At 37.2% G+C, this 17,789-nt stretch overlaps 1 protein-coding gene across 2 annotated transcripts in view; it reads left to right on the top strand.

Annotated features, from left to right (window-relative positions):
• Nucleotides 1–4,967, top strand: part of LOC128656650 (gastrula zinc finger protein XlCGF26.1) — a 226,842-nt gene extending 221,875 nt beyond the window's left edge. For both annotated transcript variants that reach the window (XM_053710677.1, XM_053710668.1), the window contains exon 5: nucleotides 1,286–4,967. In XM_053710677.1, coding sequence (XP_053566652.1) covers nucleotides 1,286–2,646 — 1,361 coding nt within the window. In that variant the 3' untranslated portion in view covers nucleotides 2,647–4,967. The remainder of the gene's footprint in view (nucleotides 1–1,285) is intronic.
• Nucleotides 4,968–17,789: the final 12,822 nt, after the last annotated feature.

Here is a 17,789-nt window from a genome sequence, read left to right as displayed (position 1 = left end):
GAAAGAGCATGCAATTTGAAACAACTTTCCAATTTACATCTAATATCTAATTTTCTTTATTCTTTTGATATCCTCTGTTGAAAATCGTATCTAAATATGCTCAGTAGCTGCTGATTGGTGGCTGCACATAGATACCTCATGTGATTGGCTCACACATGTGCATTATTATTTCTTCAACAAAGGATATCTAAAGAATGAAGGTGTATCCTTGCCAGTGCCTCACCAGCCTCTGACCTCACCGCACATCACTGGTACATAGTGGTCTTTAAGGGGTTAACTATGCGTTATGGCCCCCCAGCTTTTTGTCTAGAAGATTTTAGGATTTGACAATTGTCAACCTGACGACAAGGAAAGTATAAATATAATGTGTAAAATACACAAGGTGTCCTAGCAAAGGGCAAATCCTAAGGTGCAGACATGTCTCCCAGTGCGCTAACAGGCAAGTCTATGATTATTTATTTTCTTTGTTAGGTAGGTAGCTCAGTCACTTACTTACCTGTGACAAGTAGTAACAAGCAGGCTTTGAGAAACACTCTAAAGCAGTGAAATAATCACTTTCAACTAAGGACAATGAGAGAATAAAGCAAATGATATTCTCTGTCTGAATCATGAAGATACATTTTGGATTTCCTTTCTCTTTAATGTTTCTATGATACATTTAAGACCCAGCTGAATTAATATGTACAATAGGAGTATAAAGTCTTATGTTGTAGCTCTGATGAGTGCTGCTGTATCTGTTTATACACTCTGGGATTTTACTCTCTACTTCAAATTGTGGTTATTTAGATCTAAAGTCAGATTGGTACTAAGGGAGCAGAAGGGTGCTCTCATGTGGCCCCTGTATAGCTGGAGGAGACTCCCCCCACAAGAGCATTCCAGTAGATACATATGCAGATATGCCGTTATCATATCTTCAGCAGCTTTTACCACGTTTATATTCTTTTTGCTGGTTTTATTCGACCACTTTTGAATAAACCTGTTACAGTGTTAGGTCTTTTTTGTTTTCTTTAGCTTAGTAGCAAGTAAATGTTCATTAAGTTTAGAATTTTCTTACATAGGGTTTCAGGTTGCTGAGAGATTTGTTTTAGGAACAGGGTCTTTTTATGCCGTATTGTTCTGTTATGCTTTTATCTTCACTACTGCACTATAACTTCTTGTTCAGATTTAATATTTAAAACCTCTTTTCTGTTGTATAGTTTTCTGCGTATCACATTCTCTGGTGGAATCTTCTGCTACAATTTTTCTGCCATGAGTTTTGTATCATATTCTCTATTTTCCTCCACAGATGGATTATTTATCAGGAATAGTTTACAACACCCTTTCTCTTCTTCAACACCCAGTTTGATGGAAGACACTTTTTATATGCAAAGTTCTCAAGCACCAAGTTCTAGTAGAAGACAAAGCAAAAATCATTATTCAAAAGTGGAAGACGTGCTTAAAGACTTAAACTCACATGCAGAGGAACATTTTAAAGAACGTCCTATGTATATAAGTAGAAAAAATATAAGTAAGTTTAATGTTATTACTGATGAAACCAGTAAAGTACAAAGTATTCATAAAGACATTTTTGCTACACAAAGTTCTCAGTCACAAAACCATATTAGAAATCGTGTAATCAAACTTCACAATTTAAGCGTGGAAACACTGATTAAAGACTTAAACCCAAATTCAGAAGCTCATTTTACTGGTAGAGAAAACAGAACTATTGTCTTTAACAAAACCAACAAGGCACCAAGTGTTTGTGAGGAAATGTCAGCAAATTCACAGAATAGACCTGCATGTAGCAAACGTCTAGATACAGAATCACTTGATACCCATAAACCAAATCATGTTATGGAGCTGACAGTTGACAAAAGCAAGAGACTAACTGAATGTGGAAAATCTGTTTTGTTTAAAGATCAGAGAATTTATACAGTAGAGAAACCTTCTCCAGGTGCTGAAAATGGAACATTTTTACATCAGAATTCTGGAAGAGAACAACTATTTCCATGTTCTGAATGCAACACATATTTTACCAGTAGTGTTTATCTTTATAAACATCAGAAATTTTGCTTAGGAGGGAAACCATTTTCATGTTCTGAATGTGAGAAACAATTTACATCCAGGTCTGCTCTTAGGAAACATCAGTTAGTACATACAGGAGTTAAAGCATTTCAGTGCCCGGAGTGTGAAAAATGCTTTACCAGAAAGAATAGATTAGATAACCATTTAACAACTCATACAGAGAAGAGACCTTTTAGGTGCCCTGAGTGCAAGAAATGCTATAAGACAAAGCAAATTCTTGATAAGCATGTAAAGATTCACTCAGGAGAAAAGCCATTTGGTTGCACAGAGTGTGGGAAAACTTTTAGGGCAAAGAGTTATCTTGATAATCATGTAATGATTCATACAGGGGAAAGGCCACTATCATGCTCTGAATGTAACATGAGTTTTAGGTGGAAAAAATGTCTAGCTAGACACTTGAGATTTCATAGGGGAGAGAAGCCATATGCTTGCTTAGAATGTGGGAAATATTTTAGCCAAAAGGCCAAACTTCAGATACATCAGAGAATTCATACAGGGGAGAAACCCTTTGCATGCCCTGAATGTGAGCAGTGCTTTAGATGGCCCTACCAGCTGGATAACCATAAACAAAATCATCTATAATGTTTTAATAAATAAACTTGTTTTATTTCTCTTTAGATAGATTGTATGTTTGGTTTGGAGTCTGATACTTTATACAGTTTATATACTTTCTAAATAGAATATGTTGGGGGAGTAACCCTTTCCATTGCAGTGTTGTATGAATTATGTACAGTTTATACATCATCATGTTCATGAAACACTAGAGTCTTGTGCCGTGCCAAAAAGTTCAGTTCGTCTGAATCTTCAGAATTAATATTCACGCAAATTTGTTTCTCCGAATATTCATTGGTTGCACTATTTGGTATTCATTTAGTTTTAAACAAAATGAATACTGAATATTTGTAGAATATTTACACTATTTGCATTAAACAAATGTAAATATTCCTAAACTACAGGTGAAAAGGTTCACCTGTAGCTTGTACTTACTTTAGCTTGCTGGAGAGCTGAACTAATCTGCTCCTCTTTTTCGCAGAGCCCTGGCCGCGTTGATATACGGCTTCGTGCCGCAGCTCCCAAGGCCTGAACTAAAGGACCTTCTCCTTTAGTCCAGGACCTGAGAGCTGCCGCGTTGGGCCTCCTATTAGCACAGCCAGCACTCTGTGAAAAAGAGGAGCTCTTCAGCATGAGAATGGTAAGTACTTAACCCCGTATAGGTAATTAAAGGAAACAAATGAATAGTGATGAATTTCGTCTGCATTTTTTAGTTTTCTTTAAATTTCATTTGTGCGTTTATTTGAATATTTGTTTTGTGATAATGTAACTATCTGTTTTTTGTTATGAATTTGAATTTGTAACGAAGGGAATGCACATCACTAATTTGTATCTAACTCAGTTAAATTATTTTACAGACATTATAATGCACAATTCATTCATAAGCTTTCATGTTTAACTATAGCTTTTGGCTGAGCATTTTTTATTTCAAATCCTTGTTGCATCTTTTTTTTCGGAGTATTTCATTTTTACTTTACTAAGCAGATTTCTTTTTTATGTTCAATTTTTTCTGATGCCATAATGAGATGCATTGTGGGTTGTTGTGTCGAAATATCAAACCCGCCAGAATGTGCGACCGTGACGTCACCACATTCCTGAGCGCATATGTGACTGGTTACTAAATCTGACAGAACAGCTGATCGAATTTTGCAACCACAGTGCGCATGCGACAGACGGGTCGCAGAATCTGACAAGGCAAGAAAGGTTGTTGTAGAAAAAGATAAAAGAACTCCGGCAAACCTCCAGGCGCTTAATAAAAAATAAGTTGTTTATTTTGGAGACAAAAATCAAGGTATAAAAAAAGATTATAAAATAATGCTCTCAGCAGCAAGAAGGGATGTTTTATATGCACAGATGATTTAAAATATAGGTGTCTGGTGTTGCAGCCATTCCGTTGTCACGCCCCATAACTCATCAGTGGCACACTATTTACCAAGAGACAGTGCTGTCAAGGTATTTTAAATATTATTAGATGATATATACAGGTATACTTATTATTATTTAATAGATCTGTGGCTGTGTGCATCAAATAATTCATTTAGTTTCTAAAAGCTGCAAATGACACTGGGTCTAAATTTAGCCCCCTCTGTCACTCATCAAATAAATTACTTGCAGAACAAAGGACTGTTTCCCAAAAGATGTCCCACTGAGGTGTGAATTTAAAATCCCAAGTAACTGGTAATTAGCACAGGCTCGTAAAATGACCCCTACTATGTAACTGCCGTGCATGGAGACAACATTCTGAACCTAAAATAGATAAGCAAATAACATTTTGACTGCATAGTGATTAGCATAGACTTGTTAAGTAGTCCCTGCTGTGTCAAATATACAAACATTTTCCCAAAGGAACTGTAACTTAACGACCATGTGTAAATTATCTCCTGTGAAGTTTTGAATGTGCAGAGAACAGACAAATTAGCATTTACAGTCCCAGTATGGCACAAAAAAAATACATTTTGCAAAAGGAATGATGCCAGTTTTTCATGTATGTTTGAAATAATTCAAATAACCCATATATGTATATATATATTGAGCTGGGACATATTTTATTAAATAAATAATTGCTGTATTGAATAATAACTACATTGATAATATTGCAAATAGACATATGAATGCTTAAACATTTCAAACAAGTGGTCATGAGCATAAATCTACATATACTCAGGAGGAAGTGTACTGAATGTGAAACATGTTGTATTTGTATGAAATATATTATATTCCTGTTGAAATGCAATGCAATATCAGGATTTTAAATGCTATTAAACATTGAATAGCTAGCAATATAAATTACTTTAATATAATATAATATTAAAGATATATGATGTTTCATAATAAAATAATCAGAAAAATGATATGATACTACCCCATCTATAATTGATATTGTAATTTATTAATGCAACAAATTAGAGTATATTAAAATAATCATTGTATGGGATAAATGTTAGAAATGATTAAATGTATTGCTGTGTTGTTTGTCATGCTGCCCCTGATGGACAAAATCTGGTGTTGCGATGCAGGAATTACAACCAAAAGACAATTGGTTGTTACAAAGATGCATCTCCTTGACAACATACATTCACAAAATAAACCAATGGAAGGGACAAGCACCGTGGGCATGAACAAAAAAGATCATCAATGATTAGATATAAGGAATGGCTAAATGCAAACAAGGAACAGTGTTTGTGTAACTTGCTGAAACTAGTGATTTGATGTCTGGCGGCCATACTTAGGAACACATTTCACTTAAGCAAGAAACTGAAAACTTACCTTGATCTATGTGATAATTTTCCTTCAAATGAGATGATCTTAAGACAGCTGCGAATTGGTTCAAATTGGTGAAGTATAATTGTTCTAATTTTTAATATTTGAAACAAAGGTTATTGGTAAGAACATAGTCAATTTATCGTAAAAATTTAAAGGCACACTCAGTATTTTAACTGTGTTCATAGTCCTGTAAGGTTAAGTTTGTCTCTTGTATGCTAAGTAATTCATCAGTGCAAAATATAGAATATATATATATATATATATATATATATATATATATATATATATATATATATATATATATATCAAAGCGAAAAAAGCAGAGAGAAACACTGGGGAACCATATCATGTCCCCAATAAAGCCAGGGATTTCAGCACTCAAGTTACTTGTATGAAATAACTAACAATCACTCATATTTGGATAAGTCAAAAAAGGGAAAATCTATTCTGTTCATTCTCACTCCGGTGCAAAAACATAATTTATGTAAGAACTTACCTGATAAATTCATTTCTTTCATATTAACAAGAGTCCATGAGCTAGTGACGTATGGGATATACATTCCTACCAGGAGGGGCAAAGTTTCCCAAACCTTAAAATGCCTATAAATACACCCCTCACCACACCCACAAATCAGTTTAACGAATAGCCAAGAAGTGGGGTGATAAGAAAAAAAGTGCGAAGCATATAAAATAAGGAATTGGAATAATTGTGCTTTATACAAAAAAATCATAACCACCACAAAAAAGGGTGGGCCTCATGGACTCTTGTTAATATGAAAGAAATGAATTTATCAGGTAAGTTCTTACATAAATTATGTTTTCTTTCATGTAATTAACAAGAGTCCATGAGCTAGTGACGTATGGGATAATAGAGCAAGTTTTCTCTGTGAAAAAAATCACAAAAAGACAAAGGCGCCTCCTAGTGTAATACAGTTGGTGAAAGAGATTTGATAGGTAATCAAAAAGGTACTCACAAGTGGAGCAGCACCCAATTGTGCTAAATCAAACAGACTGGGATCTCACAGTGTCCCAGCTCACTGACACTGCAAGGAAACTGGTTTCTCCAATGTCTTGCCGGACTGACAGAGCTCAGACTCTCACAAAGAGGTTTACATAAAACCAAATTTTATTAATAAAATAAAAATCTCAGTGTCTCATGACACTAGATATTAAAAGAACAAGCAACGCGTTTCTCAGACTGCTGTCTGTTTCATCAGGCTTCTATTGATACAATGAGAGTACTGGCTTCTTTCAGGAATTTCTTATTACTGTATTTGTTATTATTTGTGTTGTATCCTATGTTTCTCATAGTCCCATATTTATAAGAATTGTTTCACTTTTGTTTACATTATTCCGTATAGTATATTTTATTATAGTTATTATATGTAATATCTTGTTCTCTTCTCTCTTAGCCTATTTACATAATAATCATATAAGGTCCTGTGCGCCCCCTAGTAGTAACACACCCTTAGTGTTACTGATTGTTTCTTTTGACGTATGGGATAATGACTACCCAAGATGTGGATCTTTCCACACAAGAGTCACTAGAGAGGGAGGGATAAAATAAAGACAGCCAATTCCTGCTGAAAATAATCCACACCCAAAATAAAGTTTAACAAAAAACATAAGCAGAAGATTCAAACTGAAACCGCTGCCTGAAGAACTTTTCTACCAAAAACTGCTTCAGAAGAAGAAAATACATCAAAATGGTAGAATTTAGTAAAAGTATGCAAAGAGGACCAAGTTGCTGCTTTGCAGATCTGGTCAACCGAAGCTTCATTCCTAAACGCCCAGGAAGTAGAAACTGACCTAGTAGAATGAGCTGTAATTCTTTGAGGCGGAATTTTACCCGACTCAACATAGGCAAGATGAATTAAAGATTTCAACCAAGATGCCAAAGAAATGGCAGAAGCTTTCTGGCCTTTCCTAGAACCGGAAAAGATAACAAATAGACTAGAAGTCTTACGGAAAGATTTCGTAGCTTCAACATAATATTTCAAAGCTCTAACAACATCCAAAGAATGCAATGATTTCTCCTTAGAATTCTTAGGATTAGGACATAATGAAGGAACCACAATTTCTCTACTAATGTTGTTGGAATTCACAACTTTAGGTAAAAATTCAAAAGAAGTTCGCAACACCGCCTTATCCTGATGAAAAATCAGAAAAGGAGACTCACACGAAAGAGCAGATAATTCAGAAACTCTTCTAGCAGAAGAGATGGCCAAAAGGAACAAAACTTTCCAAGAAAGTAATTTAATGTCCAATGAATGCATAGGTTCAAACGGAGGAGCTTGAAGAGCTCCCAAAACCAAATTCAAACTCCATGGAGGAGAAATTGACTTAATGACAGGTTTTATACGAACCAAAGCTTGTACAAAACAATGAATATCAGGAAGAATAGCAATCTTTCTGTGAAAAAGAACAGAAAGAGCGGAGATTTGTCCTTTCAAAGAACTCGCGGACAAACCCTTATCTAAACCATCCTGAAGAAACTGTAAAATTCTCGGTATTCTAAAAGAATGCCAAGAAAAATGATGAGAAAGACACCAAGAAATATAAGTCTTCCAGACTCTATAATATATCTCTCGAGATACAGATTTACGAGCCTGTAACATAGTATTAATCACGGAGTCAGAGAAACCTCTATGACCAAGAATCAAGCGTTCAATCTCCATACCTTTAAATTTAAGGATTTCAGATCCGGATGGAAAAAAGGACCTTGAGACAGAAGGTCTGGTCTTAACGGAAGAGTCCATGGTTGGCAAGATGCCATCCGGACAAGATCCGCATACCAAAACCTGTGAGGCCATGCCGGAGCTATTAGCAGAACAAACGAGCATTCCCTCAGAATCTTGGAGATTACTCTTGGAAGAAGAACTAGAGGCGGAAAGATATAGGCAGGATGATACTTCCAAGGAAGTGATAATGCATCCACTGCCTCCGCCTGAGGATCCCGGGATCTGGACAGATACCTGGGAAGTTTCTTGTTTAGATGAGAGGCCATCAGATCTATCTCTGGGGGCCCCCACATTTGAACAATCTGAAGAAATACCTCTGGGTGAAGAGACCATTCGCCCGGATGCAACGTTTGGCGACTGAGATAATCCGCTTCCCAATTGTCTACACCTGGGATATGAACCGCAGAGATTAGACAGGAGCTGGATTCCGCCCAAACCAAAATTCGAGATACTTCTTTCATAGCCAGAGGACTGTGAGTCCCTCCTTGATGATTGATGTATGCCACAGTTGTGACATTGTCTGTCTGAAAACAAATGAACGATTCTCTCTTCAGAAGAGGCCAAAACTGAAGAGCTCTGAAAACTGCACGGAGTTTCAAGATATTGATCGGTAATCTCACCTCCTGAGATTCCCAAACTCCTTGTGCCGTCAGAGATCCCCACACAGCTCCCCAACCTGTGAGACTTGCATCTGTTGAAATTACAGTCCAGGTCGGAAGAACAAAAGAAGCCCCCTGAATTAAACGATGGTGATCTGTCCACCACGTTAGAGAGTGCAGAACAATCGGTTTTAAAGATATTAATTGATATATCTTCGTGTAATCCCTGCGCCATTGGTTCAGCATACAGAGCTGAAGAGGTCGCATGTGAAAACGAGCAAAGGGGATCGCGTCCGATGCAGCAGTCATAAGACCTAGAATTTCCATGCATAAGGCTACCGAAGGGAATGATTGAGACTGAAGGTTTCGACAGGCTGTAATCAATTTTAGACGTCTCTTGTCTGTTAAAGACAAAGTCATGGACACTGAATCTATCTGGAAACCCAGAAAGGTTACCCTTGTTTGAGGAATCAAAGAACTTTTTGGTAAATTGATCCTCCAACCATGATCTTGAAGAAACAACACACGTCGATTCGTATGAGACTCTGCTAAATGTAAAGACGGAGCAAGTACCAAGATATCGTCCAAATAAGGAAATACCACAATACCCTGTTCTCTGATTACAGACAGAAGGGCACCGAGAATCTTTGTGAAAATTCTTGGAGCTGTAGCAAGGCCAAACGGTAGAGCCACAAATTGGTAATGCTTGTCTAGAAAAGAGAATCTCAGGAACTGATAATGATCTGGATGAATCGGAATATGCAGATATGCATCCTGTAAATCTATTGTGGACATATAATTCCCTTGCTGAACAAAAGGCAATATAGTCCTTACAGTTACCATCTTGAACGTTGGTATCCTTACATAACGATTCAATAATTTTAGATCCAGAACTGGTCTGAAGGAATTCTCCTTCTTTGGTACAATGAAGAGATTTGAATAAAACCCCATCCCCTGTTCCGGAACTGGAACTGGCATAATTACTCCAGCCAACTCTAGATCTGAAACACAATTCAGAAATGCTTGAGCTTTCACTGGATTTACTGGGACATGGGAAAGAAAAAATCTCTTTGCAGGAGGTCTCATCTTGAAACCAATTCTGTACCCTTCTGAAACAATGTTCTGAATCCAAAGATTGTGAACAGAACTGATCCAAATTTCTTTGAAAAAACGTAACCTGCCCCCTACCAGCTGAACTGGAATGAGGGCCGTACCTTCATGTGAACTTAGAAGCAGGCTTTGCCTTTCTAGCAGGCTTGGATTTATTCCAGACTGGAGATGGTTTCCAAACTGAAACTGCTCCTGAGGACGAAGGATCAGGCTTTTGTTCTTTGTTGAAACGAAAGGAACGAAAACGATTGTTAGCCCTGTTTTTACCTTTAGACTTTTTATCCTGTGGTAAAAAAGTTCCTTTCCCACCAGTAACAGTTGAAATAATAGAATCCAACTGAGAACCAAATAATTTGTTTCCCTGGAAAGAAATGGAAAGTAGAGTTGATTTAGAAGCCATATCAGCATTCCAAGTCTTAAGCCATAAAGCTCTTCTGGCTAAGATAGCCAGAGACATAAATCTAACATCAACTCTAATAATATCAAAAATGGCATCACAGATGAAATTATTAGCATGCTGAAGAAGAATAATAATATCATGAGAATCACGATTTGTTACTTGTTGCGCTAGAGTTTCCAACCAAAAAGTTGAAGCTGCAGCAACATCAGCCAATGATATAGCAGGTCTAAGAAGATTACCTGAACATAGATAAGCTTTTCTTAGAAAAGATTCAATTTTTCTATCTAAAGGATCCTTAAACGAGGTACCATCTGATGTAGGAATGGTAGTACGTTTAGCAAGGGTAGAAATAGCCCCATCAACTTTAGGGATTTTGTCCCAAAATTCTAATCTGTCAGGCGGAACAGGATATAATTGCTTAAAACGTTTAGAAGGAGTAAATGAATTACCCAATCTATCCCATTCCTTAGCAATTACTGCAGAAATAGCATTAGGAACAGGAAAGACTTCTGGAATAACCGCAGGAGCTTTAAAAACCTTATCCAAACGTATAGAATTAGTATCAAGAGGACTAGAATCCTCTATTTCTAAAGCAATTAGTACTTCTTTAAGTAAAGAGCGAATAAATTCCATCTTAAATAAATATGAAGATTTATCAGCATCAATCTCTGAGACAGAATCCTCTGAACCAGAAGAGTCCAAAGAATCAGAATGATGGTGTTCATTTAAAAATTCATCTGTAGAGAGAGAAGATTTAAAAGACTTTTTACGTTTACTAGAAGGAGAAATAACAGACAAAGCCTTCTTTATGGATTCAGAAACAAAATCTCTTATGTTATCAGGAACATTCTGCACCTTAGATGTTGAGGGAACTGCAACAGGCAATGGTACATCACTAAAGGAAATATTATCTGCATTAACAAGTTTGTCATGACATTTAATACAAACAACAGCTGGAGGAATAGCTACCAAAAGTTTACAGCAGATACACTTAGCTTTGGTAGATCCAGCAGGCAGAGGTTTTCCTGTAGTATCTTCTGGCTCAGATGCAACGTGAGACATCTTGCAATATGTAAGAGAAAAAACAACATATAAAGCAAAATAGATCAAATTCCTTATAAGACAGTTTCAGGAATGGGAAAAAAATGCCAAACATCAAGCTTCTAGCAACCAGAAGCAAATGAAAAATGAGACTGAAATAATGTGGAGACAAAAGCGACGCCCATATTTTTTGGCGCCAAATAAGACGCCCACATTATTTGGCGCCTAAATGCTTTTGGCGCCAAAAATGACGCCACATCCGGAACGCCGACATTTTTGGCGCAAAATAACGTCAAAAAAATGACGCAACTTCCGGCGACACGTATGACGCCGGAAACGGAAATGAATTTTTGCGCCAAAAAAGTCCGCGCCAAGAATGACGCAATAAAATGAAGCATTTTCAGCCCCCGCGAGCCTAACAGCCCACAGGGAAAAAAGTCAAATTTTTGAGGTAAGAAAAATAAGATAATTAAAGCATAATCCCAAATATGAAACTGACTGTCTGGAAATAAGGAAAGTTGAACATTCTGAGTCAAGGCAAATAAATGTTTGAATACATATATTTAGAACTTTATAAATAAAGTGCCCAACCATAGCTTAGAGTGTCACAGAAAATAAGAGTTACTTACCCCAGGACACTCATCTACATGTTTGTAGAAAGCCAAACCAGTACTGAAACGAGAATCAGTAGAGGAAATGGTAAATATAAGAGTATATCGTCGATCTGAAAAGGGAGGTAAGAGATGAATCTCTACGACCGATAACAGAGAACCTTATGAAATAGACCCCGTAGAAGGAGATCACTGCATTCAATAGGCAATACTCTCCTCACATCCCTCTGACATTCACTGCACGCTGAGAGGAAAACCGGGCTCCAACTTGCTGCGGAGCGCATATCAACGTAGAATCTAGCACAAACTTACTTCACCACCTCCCTTGGAGGCAAAGTTTGTAAAACTGATTTGTGGGTGTGGTGAGGGGTGTATTTATAGGCATTTTAAGGTTTGGGAAACTTTGCCCCTCCTGGTAGGAATGTATATCCCATACGTCACTAGCTCATGGACTCTTGTTAATTACATGAAAGAAATACACAACAGCTGGGTCCCCTAAATGAAACCTGGTATGGATTACAAACATAATATTATAATTATGTGCAAAAATTATTTTAAAGCATGTTTCATGTTGTTGTGTAGAATAATAAAAATAAACAAACAAAAGCTGGCCAGCTTGCATATGGTTAACTCGGTATATGTAACTGACAAATATATTACTAAATTGCAACACCCCTACCAGAGGGTAGCCCTGCACTCCCACAGGAAACTGCTATCATGGAAAACAAATGGGGATCCATGCAATATAGTAGTTACAAATAAATGGCAACACCTCTCTCAGAGGATAACCCAATTATTATAGGAAATCTGTTATCATGAGAAATATACCTGAGGATCTATGCCAGATAAATAATACCACTATGTCATACAGACAATTATGTATAACCACTGTATACATTACGTTTATTTACGCATTATATAAAAAATGAACAACTCTCCAACCAGAGGGTAGTACCAATATATATATTTAAAGGTTATCGCTACCATGGAAACAAGTAGGATCTATGTTCAAAATAAATAATAAATGCGTAATTACAGCCATACATAAAGATACATATATATTGCAACGTATCAATATAAACTGTTGCTCATATGTTAGCAAAATGTATCTAAATAGTAACATGTCAGTTCCAATCCTGCACTGTGTGCATTAGGGTGCATCAGAGTTTAAACCACTTTTTTCCGTGGGTAACTGCTTAGTATTTTATCAAGTGTGAACTCGTAAGTCCATTAATACATTACAACAGGTTGCTTGTATTTAAGGAATCCTCCACATCCAGAGTCCTTAGGATAGTTTTATCCGGAACCAAGACATATTTATTTCTCCATGGCTGTAAACAAACTTTATGCGGTATCCATCGAGTGAACCAAGAAGCCGGTCTCAGCTGCAAGAAATGACGTCACACGCCAACGGCCGTTTCACCCCCCCACGTGACCAAGCGTCATAGGGGCTTCCTCAGGGCGTCTACATTAGCACTCCATGTGCGGTCCTTATAAGCACAGCCCATATTTTGAATTGGTGAAATATTGATAGTGTGGTTTTAGTAGCAACGATCAGGTGACTTTTATACATCCAGATCCATTCCATGTCACTACTAAATAAACGGAAAACTCTATTTGTTTGCACATTAAAATTTAATTTATTAATCAATGGACAAATGGGTGCAAAAATGGATGAGCATTAGGAACAATTATATAGATAAATTAAGATATGGATTAAAATATGCCGCAGTTATATATCCATATAATATTTTGAAGATAGTGCTTAAGAGGCAACACTTTTATTTATTTTATTTTATTGTGTTACTGGAAGAATATACACAGCTACATTGTCTGGAAGAATATACAAAACTACATTATTATAGAAAAGGGGCAAAGTCTAATTTTTCATTTAATCCTCTTGAGGACAGGGTTTTCAACCTATAGATCCATGCTACTTCCTTTCTAAGTAACAAGTTATCAATATCTCCTCCTCTGCCATGTATGATGTAAAGAGCATTTTTCGATCCCTATTACTTTGAGACAATCAATAGAACAATTATGACATAGTTTAAAGTGTAGTGCAATATTGCTGTTTATATTTCCCTCTTTTGCATTGACAATATCGTTACGGTGTTCAGTAATTCTATCTTTCAGAATTCTCTTTGTTTTACCTGTGTAAAATAATGGGCATGGACAATATAAAAGATAGATAACATTATCAGATTTACAATTAATAAATTGTCTGATCTCATATGTTTTATAACCAGTGCTGAACTGTTTAGTTTTTACAATAAACTTGCAGAAAACACAATTTCCACATTGGAAGCAGCCTTGTAACTTTTGGCGTTTTTCAAGCCAATTTTCTGCCTTAAGATTGCGTGTAAAGTCGCTCTTAACCAACTTATCTTTTAAATTGTGAGCCCTACGTGCAACTAATGATGGGAATTCACCCACCACATTTTTTACATTTTCATCAGTAGTGATGTCCCGAACTTAGCTTGTTCGCGTTCGCCGCTGCGGGCAAACACATGCGATGTTCGATCCGCCCCCTATGTGTCATCATTGAGGAAACTTTGACCCTGTATGTCACAGCCTTCTGACACATTAGAGCCAATCAGCATCAGACACTCCCTCACAGACCCTCCCAGCTTCTTGGCAGCAGCCATTTTAGACTCATAACGACCTTGCTTTGTTAGTGAGAGGAAGTTTTGTGTTGCTGCTGCTTACATTATAGGGAAATAGATAGCTAGGCTAGTGTATTTAGTGTCCACTACAGTCCAGAAGGACTCATCTCATCTCTGCTGCAAGGACAGCACCCCAAAAAGCCCTTTTTAGGGCTATAACTCGAGCCGTTTTTTTTTTTCTTCGTATTTTTATTAGCATTTGCCTGGCTTTCAGCCTGTGTGTAAGGCTCACAGCATATGCTGTTGCTGTGATTACTGCCACCACTGATATCTGCCTAACAACATTAGTTTAAATTTAACCAACAAAAATTTGAAATTATTTTGCTAGTGTAATTTATTTTCATTTTCTATCAGGCCTGTGTCACACAGCATATACTCTGGTTCATTGCTCTGTGCCAGCCACCAGTGGTCATATCTGCTTATAACATTATTTTAAATTTAAAAAAAACTTTTAAATCATTTTGCTAGTGTAATCTAATTTAATTTTCTATCAGGCCTGTGTCTGTCAGGCTCACACAGCATATACTTCAGTTTTTTTCAGTCTTTTGGTTAATTGCTCTGTGCCAGCCACCACTCATATCTGCTTCACCTTATTTTAGATTAAAAAAAAAAACTTTTAAATTTTTTTGTTAGTGTAATCTAATATAATTTTCTATCAGGCCTGTGTGTTTTGCTGACTTACAGAGCATACTGTGTTTAATTGCTGCCCTCCCTAGTCTATGAGCCACGACTCATATGTGTTTAACCTTTTTTTAAATTCCCAAAAAACAACAACTTTAAATCATTTTTCTAGTGTAATCTAATTGTATTTTCTATCAGGAGTGTGTGTATCAGACTTACAGAGCCTACTGTTTTTAATTGCTGCCCTTCCAAGGCTATCAGCCACGACTCATATGTGCTTAACCTTTTTCTTTAAATTCCCCCAAAAAATCTTTAAATCATTATGCTAGTGTAATCTAATTTTATTTTCTATCAGGCCTGTGTCTAACTGTCTATCTGACTTACAGAGCATACTGTTGTTAATTGCTGCCCTACGTAGCAGCCAGCCAGTGCCACCACTCATATGTGCACTGCTTAACTTTATTTTAATATTAAAATATAAACTTTTAAATTATTTTGCTAGTGTAATCTAACTTAATTTTCTATCAGGCCTGTGTTTTTCTCACTTACACAGCATACTGTGTTAAATTGCTGCCCTACCTACCAGCCACGACTCATATCTGCCAGCCTGTGTGCCAGGCCCAACTAGCCAATTAGTGCCACCAATCATAGTTGTTGTAACAGTATTGAAAACATTGTAAATCATCACTTTTTCGACTGTGAATCTGCAGTCTAGTAGTGCCATTGAATTGCAGTTCCCTCCTGCCTGCCAGCCTGTGTGCCAGGCCGACTTGCCAACTAGTTACACCAATCATAGTTGTTGTAACAGTATTGTTAATCTTTAAAATTACAAATTGTTCGATTGTGAATCATCAGTTTGCTCGTGCCATTGAATTGCACTTTCCTCCTGCCTGCCAGCCTGTGTGCCAGGCCCAACTAGCCAATTAGTGCCACCAATCATAGTTGTTTTAACAGTATTGAAAAAATTGTAAATCATCACTTTTTTTACTGTGAATCTGCAGTCTAATAGTGCCATTGAATTGCAGTTCCCTCCTGCCTGCCAGCCTGTGTGCCAGGCCCAACTAGCCAATTAGTGCCACCAATCATAGTTTTTATAACAGTATAGAAAAAATTGTAAATCATCACTTTTTTGACTGTGAATCTGCAGTCTAGTAGTGCCATTGAATTGCAGTTCCCTCCTGCCTGCCAGCCTGTGTGCCAGGCCGACTTGTCAACTAGTTACACCAATCATATTTGTTGTCACAGTATTGTTAATATTTAAAATTGTTTGATTGTTTTTCTGAATCATCAGTTTGCTCGTGCCATTGAATTGCACTTTCCTCCTGCCTGCCAGCCTGTGTGCCAGGCCCAACTAGCCAATTAGTGCCACCCATCATATTTCTTTTAACAGTATTGAAAAAATTGTAAATCATCACTGTTTTGCCAGGCCGACTTACCAACTAGTTACACTAATCATAGTTGTTGTAACAGTATTGTTAATCTTTAAAATTACAAATTGTTCACTTGTGAATCATCAGTTTGCTCGTGCCATTGAATTGCAGTTCCCTCCTGCCTGCCAGCCTGTGTGCCAGGCCCAACTAGCCAATTAGTGCACCAATCATATTTCTTTTAACAGTATTGAAAAAATTGTAAATCATCACTGTTTTGACTGTGAATCTGCAGTCTACTAGTGCCCTTGAATTGCAGTTCCCTCCTGCCTGCCAGCCTGTGTGCCAGGCTGACTTGCCAACTAGTTACACCAATCATATTTGTTGTCACAGTATTGTTAATATTTAAAATTAAAAATTGTTTGATTGTTATTCTGAATCATCAGTTTGCTCGTGCCATTGAATTGCACTTTCCTCCTGCCTGCCAGCCTGTGTGCCAGGCCCAACTAGCCAATTAGTGCCACCCATCATATTTCTTTTAACAGTATTGAAAAAATTGTAAATCATCACTGTTTTGACTGTGAATCTGCAGTCTACTAGTGCCCTTGAATTGCATTTTCCTCCTGCCTGCCAGCCTGTGTGCCAGGCCGACTTGCCAACTAGTTACACCAATCATATTTGTTGTCAGAGTATTGTTAATATTTAAAATTAAAAATTGTTTGATTGTTATTCTGAATCATCAGTTTCCTCGTGCCATTGAATTGCACTTTCCTCCTGCCTGCCAGCCTGTGTGCCAGGCCCAACTAGCCAATTAGTGCCACCAATCATATTTCTTTTAACAGTATTGAAAAAATTGTAAATCATCACTTTTTTGACTGTGAATCTGCAGTCTACTAGTGTCCTTGAATTGCATTTTCCTCCTGCCTGCCAGCCTGTGTGCCAGGCCGACTTGCCAACTAGTTACACCAATCATAGTTGTAACAGTATTGTTAATCTTTAAAATTACAAATTGTTCGCTTGTGAATCATCAGTTTGCTCGTGCCATTGAATTGCACTTTCCTCCTGCCTGCCAGCCTGTGTGCCAGGCCCAACTAGCCAATTAGTGCCACCAATCATATTTCTTGTAACAGTATAGAAAAAATTTAAAATCATAAGTTTTTTTACTGCAAATCTTCAGTCTCCTAGTGCCATTGAATTGCAGTTTCCTCCTGCCTGCCAGCCTGTGTGCCAGGCCCAACTAGCCAATTAGTGCCA

This window comes from Bombina bombina, chromosome 1 (assembly GCF_027579735.1).
Source record: "Bombina bombina isolate aBomBom1 chromosome 1, aBomBom1.pri, whole genome shotgun sequence".
Classification (NCBI taxonomy): Eukaryota; Metazoa; Chordata; class Amphibia; order Anura; family Bombinatoridae; genus Bombina; species Bombina bombina.
The sequence above is the reverse complement of the archived record's forward strand: the minus strand, read 5'-3'. Positions and strand labels throughout refer to the sequence as shown.